At 38.4% G+C, this 17,528-nt stretch overlaps 1 protein-coding gene and 1 long non-coding RNA gene across 2 annotated transcripts in view; both read right to left on the reverse strand.

The window, feature by feature from the left end:
- LOC103610486 (melanoma inhibitory activity protein 3-like) overlaps positions 1–17,528 on the reverse strand; it is a 43,825-nt gene that overhangs the window by 10,984 nt on the left and 15,313 nt on the right. Inside the window, 14 exon segments of the mRNA XM_008594644.1 lie at positions 943–1,081; positions 1,257–1,347; positions 1,438–1,493; positions 2,382–2,493; positions 2,600–2,722; positions 3,650–3,754; positions 3,934–4,005; positions 5,016–5,126; positions 5,213–5,290; positions 5,551–5,639; positions 6,383–6,404; positions 8,567–8,698; positions 9,696–9,803; positions 16,881–17,528. Coding sequence (XP_008592866.1) covers positions 943–1,081; positions 1,257–1,347; positions 1,438–1,493; positions 2,382–2,493; positions 2,600–2,722; positions 3,650–3,754; positions 3,934–4,005; positions 5,016–5,126; positions 5,213–5,290; positions 5,551–5,639; positions 6,383–6,404; positions 8,567–8,698; positions 9,696–9,803; positions 16,881–17,528 — 1,886 coding nt within the window.
- Positions 10,379–15,547, reverse strand: LOC103610485. The gene is made up of 4 exons (XR_552218.1): positions 15,375–15,547; positions 13,231–13,346; positions 11,509–11,557; positions 10,379–10,522 (listed from the first exon to the last, which is right to left on the reverse strand). It is a non-coding gene; the product is annotated as an uncharacterized LOC103610485 (long non-coding RNA).

Below are 17,528 nucleotides of genomic sequence, written 5' to 3' on the forward strand. Positions count from 1 at the left end.
TTATTCTTAGAAAAGGTAATAAAAAGAGGAATGTTTCTCTCAAGTGGGCCAGGTTGTTAGAGCTGGCCTGAACAAAATTTGGAAATCTAAACTGGCTGCTTGATGAGTGCAGAATTAGAGAAAAGTTAATGGTGTGGTTTCAGTGTTTAATGGCATCAGAGAGTATAAGCATTTTTTGAGAAGTTAGCTTTATTCAGCAATACAGGCCTTTTCCCAGACTGAGTAAAGTATAAGAGTAAACACAACTAGCAATGCCACAGACAAGCTATTTTTAGGAATTCAAATAGTTTTGTGGAGAAAAACCTCAAAATAGACTACAAAAACACATCTTTTGAGAGATACTTAGCTCCAAATTTGAGATGTATATTTCAAAAGATTAATACCTAAATATACACACCAAACAGATATTTCTGTATTCAAAACTCCTAACATCCTTACCATAATTACATCATGATTAGTCTGAAAATTTGATTATATTAAGTCCTATACTTTCAATAACTAAATATTCCTTTTGAAGTTCATATTCTACTAAAAAACATGTCATACAAATCACCTGGAATTTGAAGGGACTATATGAAGAGCTAGTAAGACAAATGTAAGACTAATCAGAATTACATAACTGACCACAAAGAAAGGCAAATGGAGTAAGTGTTGGACTACAGATAGGGTGTTCATCTTCAGAAAAGAAGCACGTGAGTAGCAGCGACCGCTGCTACCAGTAAACCGCGCCCCTCACACGAATTACAGGCAACAATTGCTGACAACTGGTCAGAACAGAAAGAAAAATGCAAGTTATGGGAAAGAAAATGGAAAGAAGGAAAGACAACACATACCAATCACAGATGGAAAAAACTGTAAATAATCTTTAAGATAAAATTATCTATATTAGTATACATATTTAGTCATGACAACTGTGTTAACAACTAACAGTGAAACTCTTACTTTTGCAGAGCCATCTCCTTCTGCTGGTATAGTTCACTCAAAATCTCCACTTTCTGCCTCAGGGTTTTACATTCATCTTCCAGTCCAGCTTTGGCAGACTGCAGTGAACTGCGGTCCTTTTCTAATTGCTTTATTTCATCTGTAAAGGACAAAACAGTTGAGCTCTATGTGTGCGCACAAGGACTTCAGAACGTGGTTGAGAAGGCGGTGCCAACAGCGGTGAGAAGAACAAAGCAGAAAGCCATTCCTCGTCTTCCCAATGATATTTTGTATCTTTCCAATATGGGGTGGTTTCTTTTCAAGAAGCAACCTACCTTCCAGGTTACATTTTGTGGACATGGAGGCTCTTAGCTTAGATTGTAAGAGTTTTAGATCCTCTTCAACTACTGATATTGTAGTTTGTGTCTAAAAAGTGCAGAAGAGAGAAGTATTCTTAACAGTGAGGCATCGTAAGAATTCACAGGCACTTATTTGACTCTATAAAAAGGATTATACCTGAGAGACATCCATCATCTGCTTAATTCGAGTTTTCATTTTCTCATTCCGGTTACCTAAAAAACAGAAGGCTTTAATTGCTTTTTCTTCCCTTGTTTTTCTAAGTCTATATTTTCTTGACTTCCCCAAAACTAAACAATTATCATGATCAAATACTAAAAGAAAAAACAAATTAACCAACAGAACTAACGAGACTAATTGACTTTTAAGACAATCACAAATATAATTTAAAAAGTAAATTCTCAGTATGTACAATAGAAATGTTATCTGTGCTGTTTTTGAGCAAGAAGAAATTTCTGAGATGAAGCTCTGTCTTCTCTCTCAGATCTGTGCCTGGGTAAGTGTCTTATTTTAGAAAGAGTCACTCCTCTGTTCTCCCACAGAATCTGTTACCAGGTGTGGTTTAAAACAACCACTAATGCAAGCAATAGCCAACTTGGGAGACTGAGTTTAGAAACATTTTCCTCATCAGTAAACACTGCTACCCTGTAGCCTCCACTCTCACAGCCTAAGTTAGTTTATAGCTCCAACCACCTCAGTACTCTTAAAACTGGTTGTAAGCCTTAAAACCACACAGCAACAGAGACAAGTATTAAAATCACATCCCATCTCTATGAAGCTGAGAAACAAGTTTCTCCTATTGTGTGTGTTCAATACTTAAAGGTATAAAACATGACCAGTACAGTTCCAGTGCATGTTAACTAGTTCTCAATGGGATGGGGGAAAAAAAAAAAACCACAAAACTTCAGTGTTCTTTGCATGCCAATTGCTATATCACACCCCAGCAAACCACCTCTGCCCAATGCAAACAATAGAAATCTAATGATATGTGTCTCCGACTCTAAAGGTTAAGAGGAAATTCAGCCACCTGAAAAGCAGCATCAGTGTACTAAATTAAAGACAGAAAGGCAACAAGGGGTCCAACTTCCTGAGACTGATCTTACCTCCCACCTCTCCATTTGCTAATTCATCTGACTCATTTCCTCCTTTATTTTGAATCTCAGATTCAGACTCATACTCTAACCGATTCAGCTGTGTAATGCAATTAGTCAAAGCCTAGAAAAGAAGCAAAAGGGGATCTGTAAGAGCCTCTCAATTTTAATTCAGCATGTTTCGTGAGAATTCATGAGAATTAAGCATGTATTCATGAGAACGAACTTACATTAATATTATCATCTTTGTGAGTAAGAGCTACTTCTAAATCTTTCTGAGACTTCTTAAATGATTTGATTTGCTCACTCAGTTCAGCATGTGATTTACTCCAATCTCTGATTTCCTGCTGCAACTGAAAAGTCAAAACATGTGAATTCCCACAGGTTAGGGCTTTTGCACTGAAGACATGAGAACAATGTGAATGAGACTGGGAAGTAAGAAACTAAGCCCCTCCCTGACCTGTCACTATGGGTTAAGACCCTTGCTGAGGGAGAGGGGAGAGTGGTCTTAATGCTCAGCGCTATAGTGTGAACACCAGATCTGTCAAGGAAGTTGATCCAGTTCACTGCATCCTCCTAAAATTGCAGCCGATTCAAATAACTCACTTCCAGTAGGACTGGAAGAGTATGTCCTATCGTCTACCAAGTCCAGACTCCTGATCATGTAACTATCCCTTGGCCAATGAAGCAGTTAACTACTTGAAAAAGGATTAAAACATACCTACTTCTTTGGTCTAAAAAGCCAATCTATTACACCATTTTTTTTTTCCTTTTTGTCTTTTTTTCTGACTGGTAACAGGATCGCAACCCTTGGTGTTGCGCCCGTACCGGGGACCAGCAATGGGATTGCAACCCTTGGTGTTGCGCCCGCACCGAGCTCAGCCAGTGAGCGGGAACCAGTCTCCACATGGGATCCGAACCCTCGGCGGGAGCGCCGCCGCACTCCCAAGCAGCGCACTCCCCAGTGCGCCACAGGGCCGGCCCTTATTACACCTTTGAAGCTACTCAAGTTAGTAGTTGGTTAATGTTTGATAAGACAAAGACTAAACACTCTGATAGCTACAACAAATTGTACTGAAGAACAGGAACTCCAGAACAGATAAGAAAGTAGACATGCACTCAGTTCTGGAAGCATAGTTTTAACTTTGCACATCTAAGAACAGAATTCTGCATGCTCATTTCATTACCTTAAAAGCCAATCTGAGAAAAAATATTCATGAGGTAATGATATTCGGTTGTCTAGTTTACATGACCTAGGACATCCGTTTTTTTTTTTTTACCTGCTCTTTCTCCTTCTTAAGCCTAGCATTTTCTTCTTGAACCCGGTGGCATTCAGACTTCACCTTCTCTTCACTAAGCTTAGCTTCATTAAGAGCAATTTGAACCTAATGTTAAAACATTCCTATTAGTGAATGAATTCCAAAGGACAAACACGTTACACTTTCCCAACCAGAAATAACGTAGTTTTCATTTTCTGCATATTTTAAGCACACATCAAATTTTTGCTCCTCAACAAAACTAAAACATAGTATAACTATTCCGTAGGAATTGTAGTCAGCTTTACCTCTGAAAATTCTGAAGCATTCATGGAGATAACATTGTTTAACTTCTCTATAGATTTCCTGTTTTCTAATATCTGCCATGTGGAAACAGAACACAAAACATGTATTAGGATTTTAGTAGAAACATCAAGATATATGCCAAAAAGAAGGAACAATAAAAAAAAATATCCCACTGCCATCCTGTATGTTTCAGGTAAAAGCATGTGAACCAGTTTTGGCATAGGGGAAAAATCAAGAACTTAAAGAGGAATCATAATTGAGGGCACAAACATTTCATGACATCCACAACCTTCCTGGTTATGAGGTAATGTAGTAGATGACCAGACAGAAAGGTGAAAGCAAAGAAAATGAAAAAACTTTCAAGTTAACCAATAAAATCAGTAATTTTTTTCTAGTGGTAGAGAAAAAACAAACACACACACACAACGGCAGTTTAAAAATTCTCTTGCCTGAATTAAAAGTGGCAGGATTTGAGGGAGAAAAGATAAATTTCACATACAGAAGAAATTCCAAAAAATTTATGAAGATACTGGCTCTTCAAGGAGGTGGGGCATAACTCTCTCCTCTTGGACTGTGGGCTATGCACAGTAACTTCTTTCCAAAGAGTCCAGTATATAAAAGGTGGAAAAAGAGTAATTTTACAGTGGAAAAACCTGGCAAGTCTACCTTTGCTAGGTGGTCAAGCTCAACTGGGTTTATGACATACAGGAACCCTCTCTACTGTCTTTGCAACTTTCATGTAATTCTAAAAGTAAAAATTTTACTGAAAAAGAACTTAGAAAACAAAATATAAGGACTGTTATGGATATCATAGTTACAGTTTCTTAGTTGCTCTACATGTTTTAGAGGACAGAACCAAGTAATAGGAAAATTACCCAGAGCTGAGGACAAAAATACTTCCATAAAACCACTTTAAGTTATATTAGTACTTAAATTCCACAAAAATGGACAGAAGTAGGTCCAACTTCTCTGACTCCCACTCTTACTTTAGATAACAGCATGGAAAATATCGTGTTCAACTCATGCAGTATACAAAATATTTTAAAAGCCAAACTACAGTAACACTTAGCAGCAAAACTCTTACCAAGTCCTGATTCCTGACAGTATGTTCTCTCTCAGATTCTAATGTAATACGAAGACTTTTAGCTCTGTCATCCAGAATTTCATTAGTTTTTTCAAGTGTCTTGATTTTATCCTACAAAAAAGATATTAAGATTAGTAATAATTACTCATTACTTTTACTTTCATTTTCAGAATGTAATCCCAAGAAGGGAATTTTACCTTATATTTAATTGCTTCATCACGAAGAATCATATTTTGTTTCTTGGTTTCTTGAATATATTTCTTTGATTCCTTGATCTATATAAAATAAAGCATTCAGAACTCAAAAATATAAATTATACTTCTACCAAAACTTATTTCCAAATAAGCGACCTCTTACAGAAGGAAGCGGTGCTTTACACATATGATGACTGCTTAAGATCTAAATGGTTGGTAGGAAATAATAAGAAAATATGATTTAACAATACTATAATAACTAAATTTATAGTAACTATAAAACAGGCAGAAATTATTCAATCGGGAACAATGGGGAAAAAAACTTAAAAAAATCATTATACCTTTTGTTCATAATCTGACAACTTTTGTACAAGTTCTCTATTTTCTCTTGTGATGTTTTTCACCTTGTCAGATATTTGCTGTTCAGTGACTAAAAAGGTGGGAAAAATCAATAAGTCACTAAATAAAATTGTTACCCAAAGTATTAGCAGCAAAGAGATGTTATTTGGCACTATGAGGAAAAATAATTTCTTTTCAAAACTTTTATGACTTTTAAAAAAGCAATCTTTAGTTAACAGCAATAAGGATATAAAAATATTAAAATTTAAGAAATACATTCTTATAATAGAATCCTTACTTAAATGAGATTCTAGTTTAAATTTATTTCAAAAACGGGAAATATAGTAAAATGTTATAGCTTGATATTTCCTTTCTGCATAAAGCACATTTCTTCTCAGAAAATGGGATCCCTTCAAATACATGTCAATTACAAAGAGAAACAGAAAGAAAATGCAAATATATTGATATTCCTATTCCTTAAATTATCTAGTTTAATAAATAGTTCATGTATTGATTAAATCATTAGCACAGGAACGTTGTTCACCTGTAATAAATCTGCATTGCATCAACATTTGAAGTCACGCTCCCCCAAATTAAACTAATCATCTTCTCTCTACTCCCACAATTTATTCTTCCTCATCTCCTATCTGTTGGTATCACGACCATCTACTCCATCATCCGACCTAGGAACCCAGGAAAACTAAAACTTTCAGGAGCTAATAAGTCCATCAGACATAAGAAGTCATTATATCTACTTCTAGCTTATATAAAACTCATAACCACCACCAGTACAAAGGAAACAGTACAAAAGACAAAATAAGTCTAAGATTTTACCTTGATAAACTCTACTCTTTACCTAGAAGAGAGAAATAAAATTAAATTTGATGTTAAACATTTTATTAATAAAAATACATAGTTCCTAATATAACACTGAAAAATCAAAACCAAGTGACAATTTAATAATGGCTTGACTCAGCATAATGAATTCGCAGGATTAAAAAAGAGAAAAGGTTAGAAAGAATTTCAAATTTAATTGGTGGCATTGCTTCATAAATAGTCTCGATAGACAAAAGCACTAAGGTAAATATATCTTGCAGCTAAAGATATATTTATATATGTATTAGATGAGCACCAATCTTACAAAATGAACACAATTTTAACAACAGAAGTGGCTAATATTTCATAATATACTAATGCTTATTTACCTAAAATCATTTATTTAATAGCCCAAAATAGCCAAAACGAGGTCTAGAAACAATGATTGTTCCAAAAGACTCTGAGGAAACAAAATTAAAGGCATAATCTTCGTACTAAGATATGCCTCTTTCATTCACCAGAAAACATCTTTGAAATCTTATTCAAAGTTGGCTATTGGCTGAATTTAGAAATACTTCTGGGCGTGTGGTCAGTATCTAAACACCACTTACAAGATTGCTGTTCTAGGAAAATGCATTCAGAAAATTCCAACGTGGAGAGAAATGACTGTTTCTCTACTGTCACAGCCTAGCTAATGAGAGAGTAAGCTTCCTTTGCTCCCTTTCACCCAAACTAAAAGTCTAGTAGGGACCAGGTTTCCAAAAGGCAAATGCTAAGGCTGAGAAGCAACAGGACAAAGAGACTACATAATGTTGTGCAAATCAAAACAGGTGTTAGGGTTTATTAAATTGGAGAAACAAGAGTGGGAAATATAAAATATTTTCATCTTTTCTCCTTCTGTTCACACTTTTATTCTCCCTTTTTCCTTTTATCTGAGGAAAAACCTCATGAGGCGAGAGAATCCAGGCAAAAGAAATCCTTCTTTTAGGAGTGATTTTACAATCAATTGGGCAAGGAGAGGAAACTTATTAACAATAGTATATCCAATGTAATATAATTAAGAAACTAATAAAACAATACAGTACTCAGTTTTAGAAAGAATTGCATTCAATGCTTTTGGCCACTTTAACTGTTAAGTTTCAAATGAAAGCTTTTCATTTGCAACATTCACTTACACAGCATAATTTCGCCCCAATTCTGTGAAACAACTGTAAAGCAGAATGACATACAGTACAATAAAATGTACGAGTACACACACATATACATACATATATATGTCTGAATGTCAAATTCTGTACAGAAAAGGATACAAAAATTTAATAGTGTCTGAAAATTATATAATCTGTATTTCCAAATAAGATATTTTCTGAGCACATGATCAAATCAGAGAATCTGGCAAATACTTGTATATGTAAGGGGGAAAAAACTGAAAAATTACTTCATCGCATAGATATAAGAATTTTTATCATTCTATTGTATTTCCTTGCAGCATTTTTTCTGTGTGCGCCCAAGTGTACGTATGTGTTTTATATAACACACAGTTTACCTATACTTTAAAGTCTTGGTTTCTGCTTTTTTCCACTTCACGTTAAATTGTGAGCACTTTATGTGCCCCAATATCTTTGAAATATACTTTCTGTGCCCCAATGTCTATGAAATATGTAAAGCCACCTTATATCCCATTATATGGATATACAATAATTTAACAATTCCCCAACCATAGGGATCATTTAGGTTGTGACAAGTTTTCACTCTAATAAGTACTTTTCCACTGAATGCCCTTGCACATGATCTTTAATGCATGATTGGTAATTTCTTTAGGACAGATAATTAGACATGATATTATACTATATAAAAGGATATGACCATTTTTAAGGCTTTGTATACATATCACTAAGCTACTTTTCAGAGTGGCTGTATGAATTCCGAGTTCTACTAATAGTGCATACATGCACCCTCCTCATTCTTAATCTTTAGGTTTTGATATAAGGGATTCATAAATTGAACTTTTCCAATTGAGTTTATAAATGTTATCTTGTTCACTTATATCTAAAACACAAAGATTACACTATTTTATAAGGTTAGCTTGAACGATAATCATTAATTTGCATTTATGTTGCTGAAAAAGAAACAAATAAAAGGGCCAGTGATTATAAGACATCCCTTGCATTTATGAGTTAAAGTATAAATTAATTTACTCACAACAAGGACAGTTCTCCAGAAGAATACACCAAATGAAACAATTCCCAAGAAGGCTGTTATAAGTACAGGTTCCCATGGCAGTCCATAGAAATCTGGCCCAGGCTGAACATCATCAGGCAATGTAGCAACAAACTGAAATAGACATATTAGAAATAATGGGAAGCCTTAAAGAAATTTGCAATAATGCACTCACAAAGAGTCTGCCATAGAATTCTATGCCAAACTCCACCAGATAACTACCCCCTCAAAAAGCTTCAATAGCTCTCACTGCTTCAAGAAAGACAGGATGTTGGCAGTCTCGTTTCTTGTTTGACTAGTAGTGTTTTTAAGTATTACCAGTGTAAATGTCTTTAAGTTGGGCATATATTTCCAGTTGGCAGAGACCCTGCCACATCACTCTGTCCAACACATGGCTAGAGTCCCTGTGGATCATACTTTTCTCTTGGTTAAGTGGTTTTTATTACTTAAAAAACAACAACAAAAAAAACCCATGTAAGACCAAAAATGTAAATATAGCATAAGTAATCAACTTTCATGGCAGCAAATAAAACCAATATGATGGTAATGGATGTGTTATTCCTCTCAAAATTTAAACTTTAATTTTATTCTACTCTTCTGTAAACTTCTACTCTTACGTAAACAAGGACAAATGCTAAGTCAGATAGCTCCTGGTAACTGGTCTAGATAAATCCTGAATTTAACTGTCTTCTACAAAACTCGGCGCCTTAATTTTAAATGTTTCCTGGGAGATAGTCCATTAAACACCTTCCTGCTCCACACTGTTTTTGCTGCCCTCTACAATTACCCGAGTTAACTACCATACTGACCCCATCCCCCAACAGTGCCAGGGGTTACTGGGAAAAGACCCACCGGCTCTAAGTGTTTGGATAATGGCTTTAAATACAACACAGTGCCTGTCACTTCTAACTGTTCAGTAAGAAATGAGCAAGTGATGAAACTTCAAATACACTCCCACTAGCCTCCCTAAACAGCACAGCAACGTCCTGCCTGCCTCAGGCCTGACACGCTCCATTTCCTTGGCCAGGTCGGTCAGGGCACCCACTCTGCTCAGAACTCATCCACCCGCCTGCCGGAACTGGGGTCCCTCTGTGGGAACGGGGATCATCACCTCCAGCAGCTTGGCTGTGAGGGCTGTGTACAGCACCGACAGGGGTCCCCAAAGCGCCCTGTCCGACGTGGCGACAGGAGGCACAATGGCAGGGACTGACTCCATCGCCTATGGACAGGCGGCGGGTGACACGCCTCCCTGCGGAACAGCACACAACTCGTCTCCTCTAATGAAGACCGGCTCACAGAGGAGACTGAACTCAGTCGGCCGTGGCCGGCTCTTTGGCCTCAAACACTGAAAACACTGTTACCATGGTGACGATAGTGAACACTGTGAACACCGCGAGGGCGGGGCCTGCGCGGAAGGAACCAACTGCCCAGCGGTACGGGGGTGGGCGTGGCAGCCTAGCGGAAGCATCCAAGCGGGGGAGGCGACTAATGGAGTCGCCCGCTGTAGGAGCTGAGAGAGTGGGCGACGCAAGGGGCCGGAGTGAGGCGGCTAGTGGGCTACTGGGAGAGGACCATAGGCCAGGGCCGGGGTCAGGAGGAAGGCAGGCCTCTCCAGCTGCCCAGAGCTGGCCCCTATGTCAACAAAGTGCCGAGATCCCCGGCTGCCCTCCCTTCCGGACAGGAAAGGAGAAGCACCATGCCCTCCGTCCTCTGCTTACTCCTCCCTGCCCAAGCTCCAGCTGCTCACGCAGACTCCCATTCTGCTGACACCCCTTTAAAAAGCCTTATCCTGCCCAGTCATGCCATCATCACCCCTATGCCAGTGGGTCCAGTTCTGGGTCCCACATTTTAAGATTACTTGACTCATGGAAAAGGACAAGGAGAATGAATGGTCCAGAAATCACTTTGCAAAAGTTGAGGAAACTGGGGACATTTACACTGCAGAAAGAAAAAAATGTATTTGTAGATCTTTAAAGAGATGTCTTCGAGTTGAATATAAAGTCAATTCAGAAGAACAATCAAGCATGAAGCAGGGAAAGCCTAAGGAGAAGAGCAATGAAGGGCGCAGTGAGAGGCCAGGGCAGGCCCTTTCATTACGCAGTCGGGTACCAGTCCAAGGACACAGACTAACCACGGGATGGGACAGAAATCCAGAATCAGACCCCACTGCAGTGGACATATGTGATACAATAAAAGTCAGCTGAAAGAAAACAGACTTTTTTTTTTTTTGACCAATAAGGGGATCGCGACCTTCGGCATGGTGTCCACACCACGCCCAGCCAGCAAGCGCACCGGCCATCCCTGTATAGGATCTGAACCCATGGCCTCAGCACTGCCAGCGCAGCACTCTCCCGAGTGAGCCACGGGGCCAGCCCGAAAAACAGACTTTTTAATATGTGGCATTGTCATATCTAGATAACCATATGGAAAATGATAAAACTGATCTTTTTCTCATTGTTCACAACGGTAAATTCCAAATGGATCAGAAACCTGAATGGAAAAAATGAAAATGAAAAAGCATTGTACTAGAAAAAAATTTCTATGTCTCATGAGTGGGCAAATCCTTATTATGTCTCAAAATCTAGGAGCAACAAGAGAAGAGATTTATAAATTTGATTACTTAAATATAAAAAAACTTGCCCAGTCCCCCACCCCACAAAAATTGCAAAATAAGCAAAATTTGACAGTGACAACCTGAGAAAATATATTTGTAACATATTAAAAGGGATTAATACTTCTAAAATATAAAAAGCTTCAGAAATAGAGAAGGAAGTGGCCAGGAAACCTATGAAAAAGTGGCCTGAAAGAATGAATGGATCTGGGAAAAGAAATATAGCTTGTAGACATATGGAAACACACTCTGCCCTGTTCACAATGAAAGAAATACAAATAAAGCCTACACTGAGTCACCATTTCTCACTTACCTTGGCCAGATCCAAATATCTGATAACATATGAGGATACTTCAAAAAGTCTGTGGAAAAACAGAATTAAAAGATAATATGAATCTTTCCATAAGCTTTTTGAAGTACCCTGTACTCTGCTGGTGAGAGAATGTGGTGGAAACAGCCACTCTCATGCATTGCTGATCACTATGCAAAATGATACAACCCCTATGAATGAGAATTTTGCAACATCTCCCAAAATTACATGTGTATTTACCCACTGACTCCACAATACCACTTCTAAAGCTCTATCTCAGAGATACTGGGGAACAATGAATGTTGAAAATATATATGCACAAAACTATGCTACTCCAGTATTATTTATAGTAACAAGACTGGAAATAAAATGTCCATCAATAAAAGAGACATTGAATAAACCAAAGAATATTGTGCAGCTATAAAAAAGAAACAAAATAATTTTATATACTGTTATATATAAAATACAGTTTCCAGAATATTAAAAAACAAAACAAAACCTGGCACTTGGTATAATCAGTCTTTCAAATTTTAGCTATTCTAATAAATGTGTAGTGGTAACTCATTGTGGTTTAAATTGGATGATTAATGATCTTGAGCATTTTAAAATGTGCTTCTTTGCTACCCACACATCTTCTTTGGTAAAGTGTTTATTTTACTGGGTTATGTGTTTCCAGGCTTTTTTCTTAAATGAGCTTTAAGAGCTCTTTATATATTTTGTATACAAGTCCTTTATTAAACAGATGCTCTGTAGTGAATTTTTCCCAGTCTGTGGTTTGTATTTATCATTTACTTTGAAAAGTGTTTGTTTTGATAAAGTCCAAATTATCAACTTTCACTTTTATGAATCATGCTTCTGATGTCAAATCTAAGAAATCTTTGCCTAACCCAAGTTCAACAAAAATTTTCTCTTGTTTTTCCTACAAGTTTTATAGTTTTAGGTTTTACATTAAAGTCTATAACCCATATTGAATTAGTTTATGAATATGAAACCAGGTATGGGTGATTTTTTGCATAGAAATAGCCAATAGTTCCATTTGTTGAAAAGACATTCTTTTCTCCATTTAATTGTCTTTCCAACTTTGTCAGAAGTTCATTGCCAGATATGTGTGGATCTAGTTCTGGATTCTCCATTCTGTTTCAAAGATATATTTGTCAGCTATCCTGATTACTTATAAAGTCTTAAAATTATGTAATGTTTGGGCTACTCTAGGTCCTTTCCATTTTCCATAAGAACTGTAGAATCAGCTTCACATTTTCTATTAAAAAAAAAAATCCTGCTGGGATTTTGAATGGGATTATGTTGATTCTAGTGATCAAACTGCGGATAATTGACAGTTTAACAATATATTTAGTCTTCTGACTCATAAACAAGGTATATCTCTCCATCAATTGAGGTCTTCCTTAATTTCAGCAGTATTTTATAGTTTTCAATGTATATATCTTACACGTTTTTTGACATATTTATCTGTAAGTACTGCATTCTTTTTATACTGTTGTACTTGGAAATTTCTTAAAATTTCAATTACCAGTTATTTATTGCTAGTATATAGAAATAAAATTGCTTTAGATGTAAATCTTTTTCTGGCAACTTTACTAAACTCCTTTATTAGCTCTAGTAGCTTTTTTGTAGGTCCCACCAGATTTTATGCATAGATGTTCATGTTTTCTGCAAATAAACAAGTTTACTTCCTCCTTCCCAATCTGGATGATTTCTTTTTCTTACCTTAGTGTACTGACTCTTGCCTTACTGAACTTGTAGACAGAATGCACCCGTGCTCAGCACAGGGTCTGGCACCCGGCAGGTGTGCAGTAATTGTCTTCTCCGTGAATGAATGGCAGCTGCATAAAAGAGAAAAGGGTAAATGCCAAGAGAGACCAAAGGGAATTGCTTACAGGGAAGAGAACTGGCTCAGGCCTCTGGGAAAGAGGTAGAATTCGGTATACCTGAAAGTATCTCCACGTGAGGAGGCGGTGGGGGTTGGATTTCAGTATGTGTTATACGAGTCTGGGGTATGTCTTACAAACAGCTAGGAGTCCAAAATGCTGATCAATTAGTGAGGAGTAGGACTAGTTGCCTCTAAGGTCTCTCCCAACCCTAAGGTTCCACCCACTGTGGATCTATGAAACCTCTGGTGAAGTTTCCCCAACCAAGTCAGCACCTCATTGCCTGCAATGCACGAAGACACATTTAGGAAGACTTGCCTGTGAAGGTTACTGATGTTATTTTGTGGTGGGAGTTAAAAGATAGGGCAAAGAATTTGTTAATTCTGGAAGCAGAATTTTGCCTAATCCTAAAAGTTTCTGAGCAAGAGAGTAACAAGTCGTAATGTGCATAGCTCATCTTCAGCAGCAGAACATTTTGAGTTAAACAAGTTTAGAAGTAGAGAGTATTATATATGAATGTAATGTCCTCTGGAACATGGGGTGGCCTCTGTGATGTCATTCCTTCGCAAATTAGGTTTATTCCTTTACCTGCTGTGACCTCCTATACTTTGTGTGTGTGCCGGGGGTGGGCAGGTGTCAGCCCAGTGCTGCCAAGCCCTGCAGTGTCACTGGGTAATGCTGCACCTGTGCTCAAAGACCAGAACCTCTAAAAACACCAAAAACAGTAACGATGTCATCATGCCACCGTACTGGACAGACAACATAACACAATCAGCTGTTCTCTGATTCACTGGTAAAACGTGAGCTATGCAAGCATTAGAAAGCTGCTGATACCATTATTGGGTTTTTAAAAAAATTTTTTAAAACTTTCTCATCTCCCACTGCATGTTTACTGTGTGCTGCAATAACTAATGACAGCCTACAACGGACTGTCACATACTGCAAAGTTCTGACTGCTTCCTATGAGCACATAGTATACAGATACCTGGATCCTTCCCTGTATTTTAATCTTTGGTTTTTTTTAATTTTTACCATGTCCAGGTAGCAAATCAGAAAAAGAACTGTACTACATTGTATCCTATTTATGGAAAAGGGGGTAAAGTGAGAAAAAAAAACACAGAATTCTTGAGTTTTAGAGCAGTGGTTCTCAAACTCTAACTAGCATCAGGCGAGAACTTCCTGAAGGGCTTGTTAGAGACAGACTGCTGGTTCCCATCCCCAGAGTTTCTGATGCTGTTGGTCTGGTTAAAAACTATTTGAGAGTATAAGTTCTTTTAAGAATAATATTTTAGATTAAAATGATCTAGCTGTTGGTCTGGTTAAAGTCTGGTTAAAGACTACTATTTGAGAGTATAAGTCCTTTTAAGAATAAAATTTAGATTAAAATGATGTACACACGTTAGTGATAGCCAAACCTTGGTTTGTAGGTTAGTTATGGTCTCTGGCCTCTCCTATTTTTTATTTCCACCTGTTAGACTGAGTCACAGATCCTTCAAACCCATCCTGTGCAGACTGCGTCACAGACCCCTAATACGCAGGTTGCGAGCTAGGTAACTGGAAAGATCCTGGGAGCCATTGGCAAGGATGACATGCTTTATTCAGATGCGAGCTCAGCCCCCCATGGATCAGAGCCATTGTCTTTTATACTAGAGTCAGATAGCCAAGTAACACACGGGTGTGAGACAGATAGCCAAGGAACACTTCGGCGCACATGGGCAGTTAACATATTTACAACAGACATGCTGTTATGGTCAGCCAGATACGAGGTGAGGGAGCCCGACCAGTCTGTCTCCACTCTCCTCACACCACCTGTTTTAACTCCTGCTTTTCTCTCAATTAGCTCTGGGATCTCTTTCAAAAAAAAACACCTCATATGTATCTGCATTATCTTCCCCTCTATTTCCCACCTTTGACTACAAATCTCCTAGAAGGTTTTCTCTATGACGTGCCTCTACTTCGTGAAGAAAAATGAGCAGGCTTTACCTGGGTCTAAGTTGTTTCAGTATCTGGCTTCTGTGATACCTCTGAGGCTCCTGTGTCATCAGTTGTGGGCTGATCCAAGTGGTTGAGCGCTGCAGTTCCCTGCATACTAAAGTCTTCCTTACTCTCTTGTGGGAGATTTTCACGTGGTGGCTGCTTCTCTACAGGGAGGGAACAGGAGAGTGCACCAGGCTCACACAGCTTGACACCACCTGTGCAGCCAATCTGCACCTCAACCCCACCCCCATCTCAGCATTCTCCCCCACACCCCCACCATGCAGGGCATCCCAGGGAGCCCAGCTGGGCAAGAAATAGGACTTTCAGTTTCTTTTACTCCACTTCAAGGATGACTAATCTACATAATACAACTTACAAAGAAGACTGTATTCCAATGTATTTATTTCATAAATAAATAGATTTATAATAGGGTCTTCAATAATTTAACTCCCCTTGGAAAACCAACATATACTCACACAAATAAATGTGTAGAAGGGAACTTCAATCAAGAGCAAAAATGTGAAATGCCTCTTCTATACAGAATAACAGGAATTCTTTCATGCACAGTCACGCTTGTCTCACAGAGCTAGTACAGAGAAGGGCATTCCACACGAAGCAGGTGGCTGAAGTGTCTTTCAAATATTCTCAAAGTATCTCAAGGAGCCAAAAAGAGTACACCCATCCCTTTCCCTAAGACACTCAAGACATGGTCCAATGTGATCCACGGCAAAGACAAATTTCTTTGCAGCCTCACATTTTACCCTGAAAACTCATTTGAATTCTTTATTCAAATCCAAAATATATCTGCTTTGATTAAATGCAAAAACATTTTCCTCCCCTAATTCTCAGGAATAACTGGCATACTGGGGAGATGTTTTTCTGAGGCTTTATGTCCCCCTGTTACTCTACCTTAAATCTTCAGTTCAAATACCTCCATTTGAAAAGCTTGGGTACAAAGAATAGTGCATGGAACCAGTAATCAGAAAGTATATATCAGGATACTGGCTTGGGATCAATTCAGCAAATATTTACTGAATGACTTCTATGTGTCCAGGGCTGTGTTAGGAGGCTCCTCATACTGGTTCCACCCTTGATTAATCTGATGCAGGACCGCTAGCTTAACTGGAGAAAGTGACTGCTGCCAAGAGGCACGAAAGAACAGGACATCCACAAAACATGAGCTTTGGGGGGAATGCAGGAACTCAGGCAAGGCTCGGTTAGAGTGCAAGTAACTCAAACAAGAAATTGTATTCAGTGAAGCCCTTTCAGAATTTTACATGATATCTGTACTTTGTTAACAAGTGCAACTGGTACATCATTTTCTTACTTATATCTTTCTCTTTAGCTTTCTATAAAGTTTCATTTTGAAATGTTAATCACTCTCAACTATCCAGGAAAAGTAAGAAATTCTTCTCCATACTACAGCCTAAACAAAAGAAGGCAGGAAGGAACATGTGGTCCCTTGTGTGGTCTCTGTCCTTCAGGCACCCTGGAAATGTGAACAGAGCTCTATGGATAAGGTATGAGGCACTTCAGCAACCCCCTTCCCCACCTTCTTCTCCAGCCCTGCTCTACAAGGCCACAGGCAGGTATTTTACCTTCCATGGGTCCGCCCCAGCCCTCTTCTAGGGGTGGTGCCATTACCAGTGGGGCAGTCTCCTCCACTGTCGAGTGCTGGTACCTGACAAAATAGATCAGGTCTTGAATGTCACCTAGCACCGCAGCCTCTTCAAATATATTATCTCCCTTCATTCCCAGATCTCTGTTCTTGGACACACGTGTATCGAGCATGTTCTCTGCTATGTTCAGAATTTGTGAGTCAGAAGCATGGAAGACTTTATCTAGGACTTTTTCCACATTGTCGGGGAGGCTCTCCCGCTGTGCTGACTTCAGCTTTAATGACATTTCTTGTAGCATGGCTTCCAGCTCATGGACATCGAAGTACTTCTGGAACTGCTGCAAAGACTGCTCTTCTTTACAGAAGCTGCTTATTATACGCAAGTCCTCCCTATGGTCACTATGCTGATGTATGTGTACACCTGCAGGTGTATGTGGAGTCCAGTGGGACAGGTCATCTTCAAGTTCTTCAGAAACAGACCCCTGGTATTCTGTGTCCATGAATTTCTCTATATCCTCGTGGTCCTCTTTTAAGAGTTCTCC

This window comes from Galeopterus variegatus, unplaced genomic scaffold (assembly GCF_000696425.1).
Source record: "Galeopterus variegatus unplaced genomic scaffold, G_variegatus-3.0.2 Scaffold11226, whole genome shotgun sequence".
Taxonomy (NCBI): domain Eukaryota; kingdom Metazoa; phylum Chordata; class Mammalia; order Dermoptera; family Cynocephalidae; genus Galeopterus; species Galeopterus variegatus.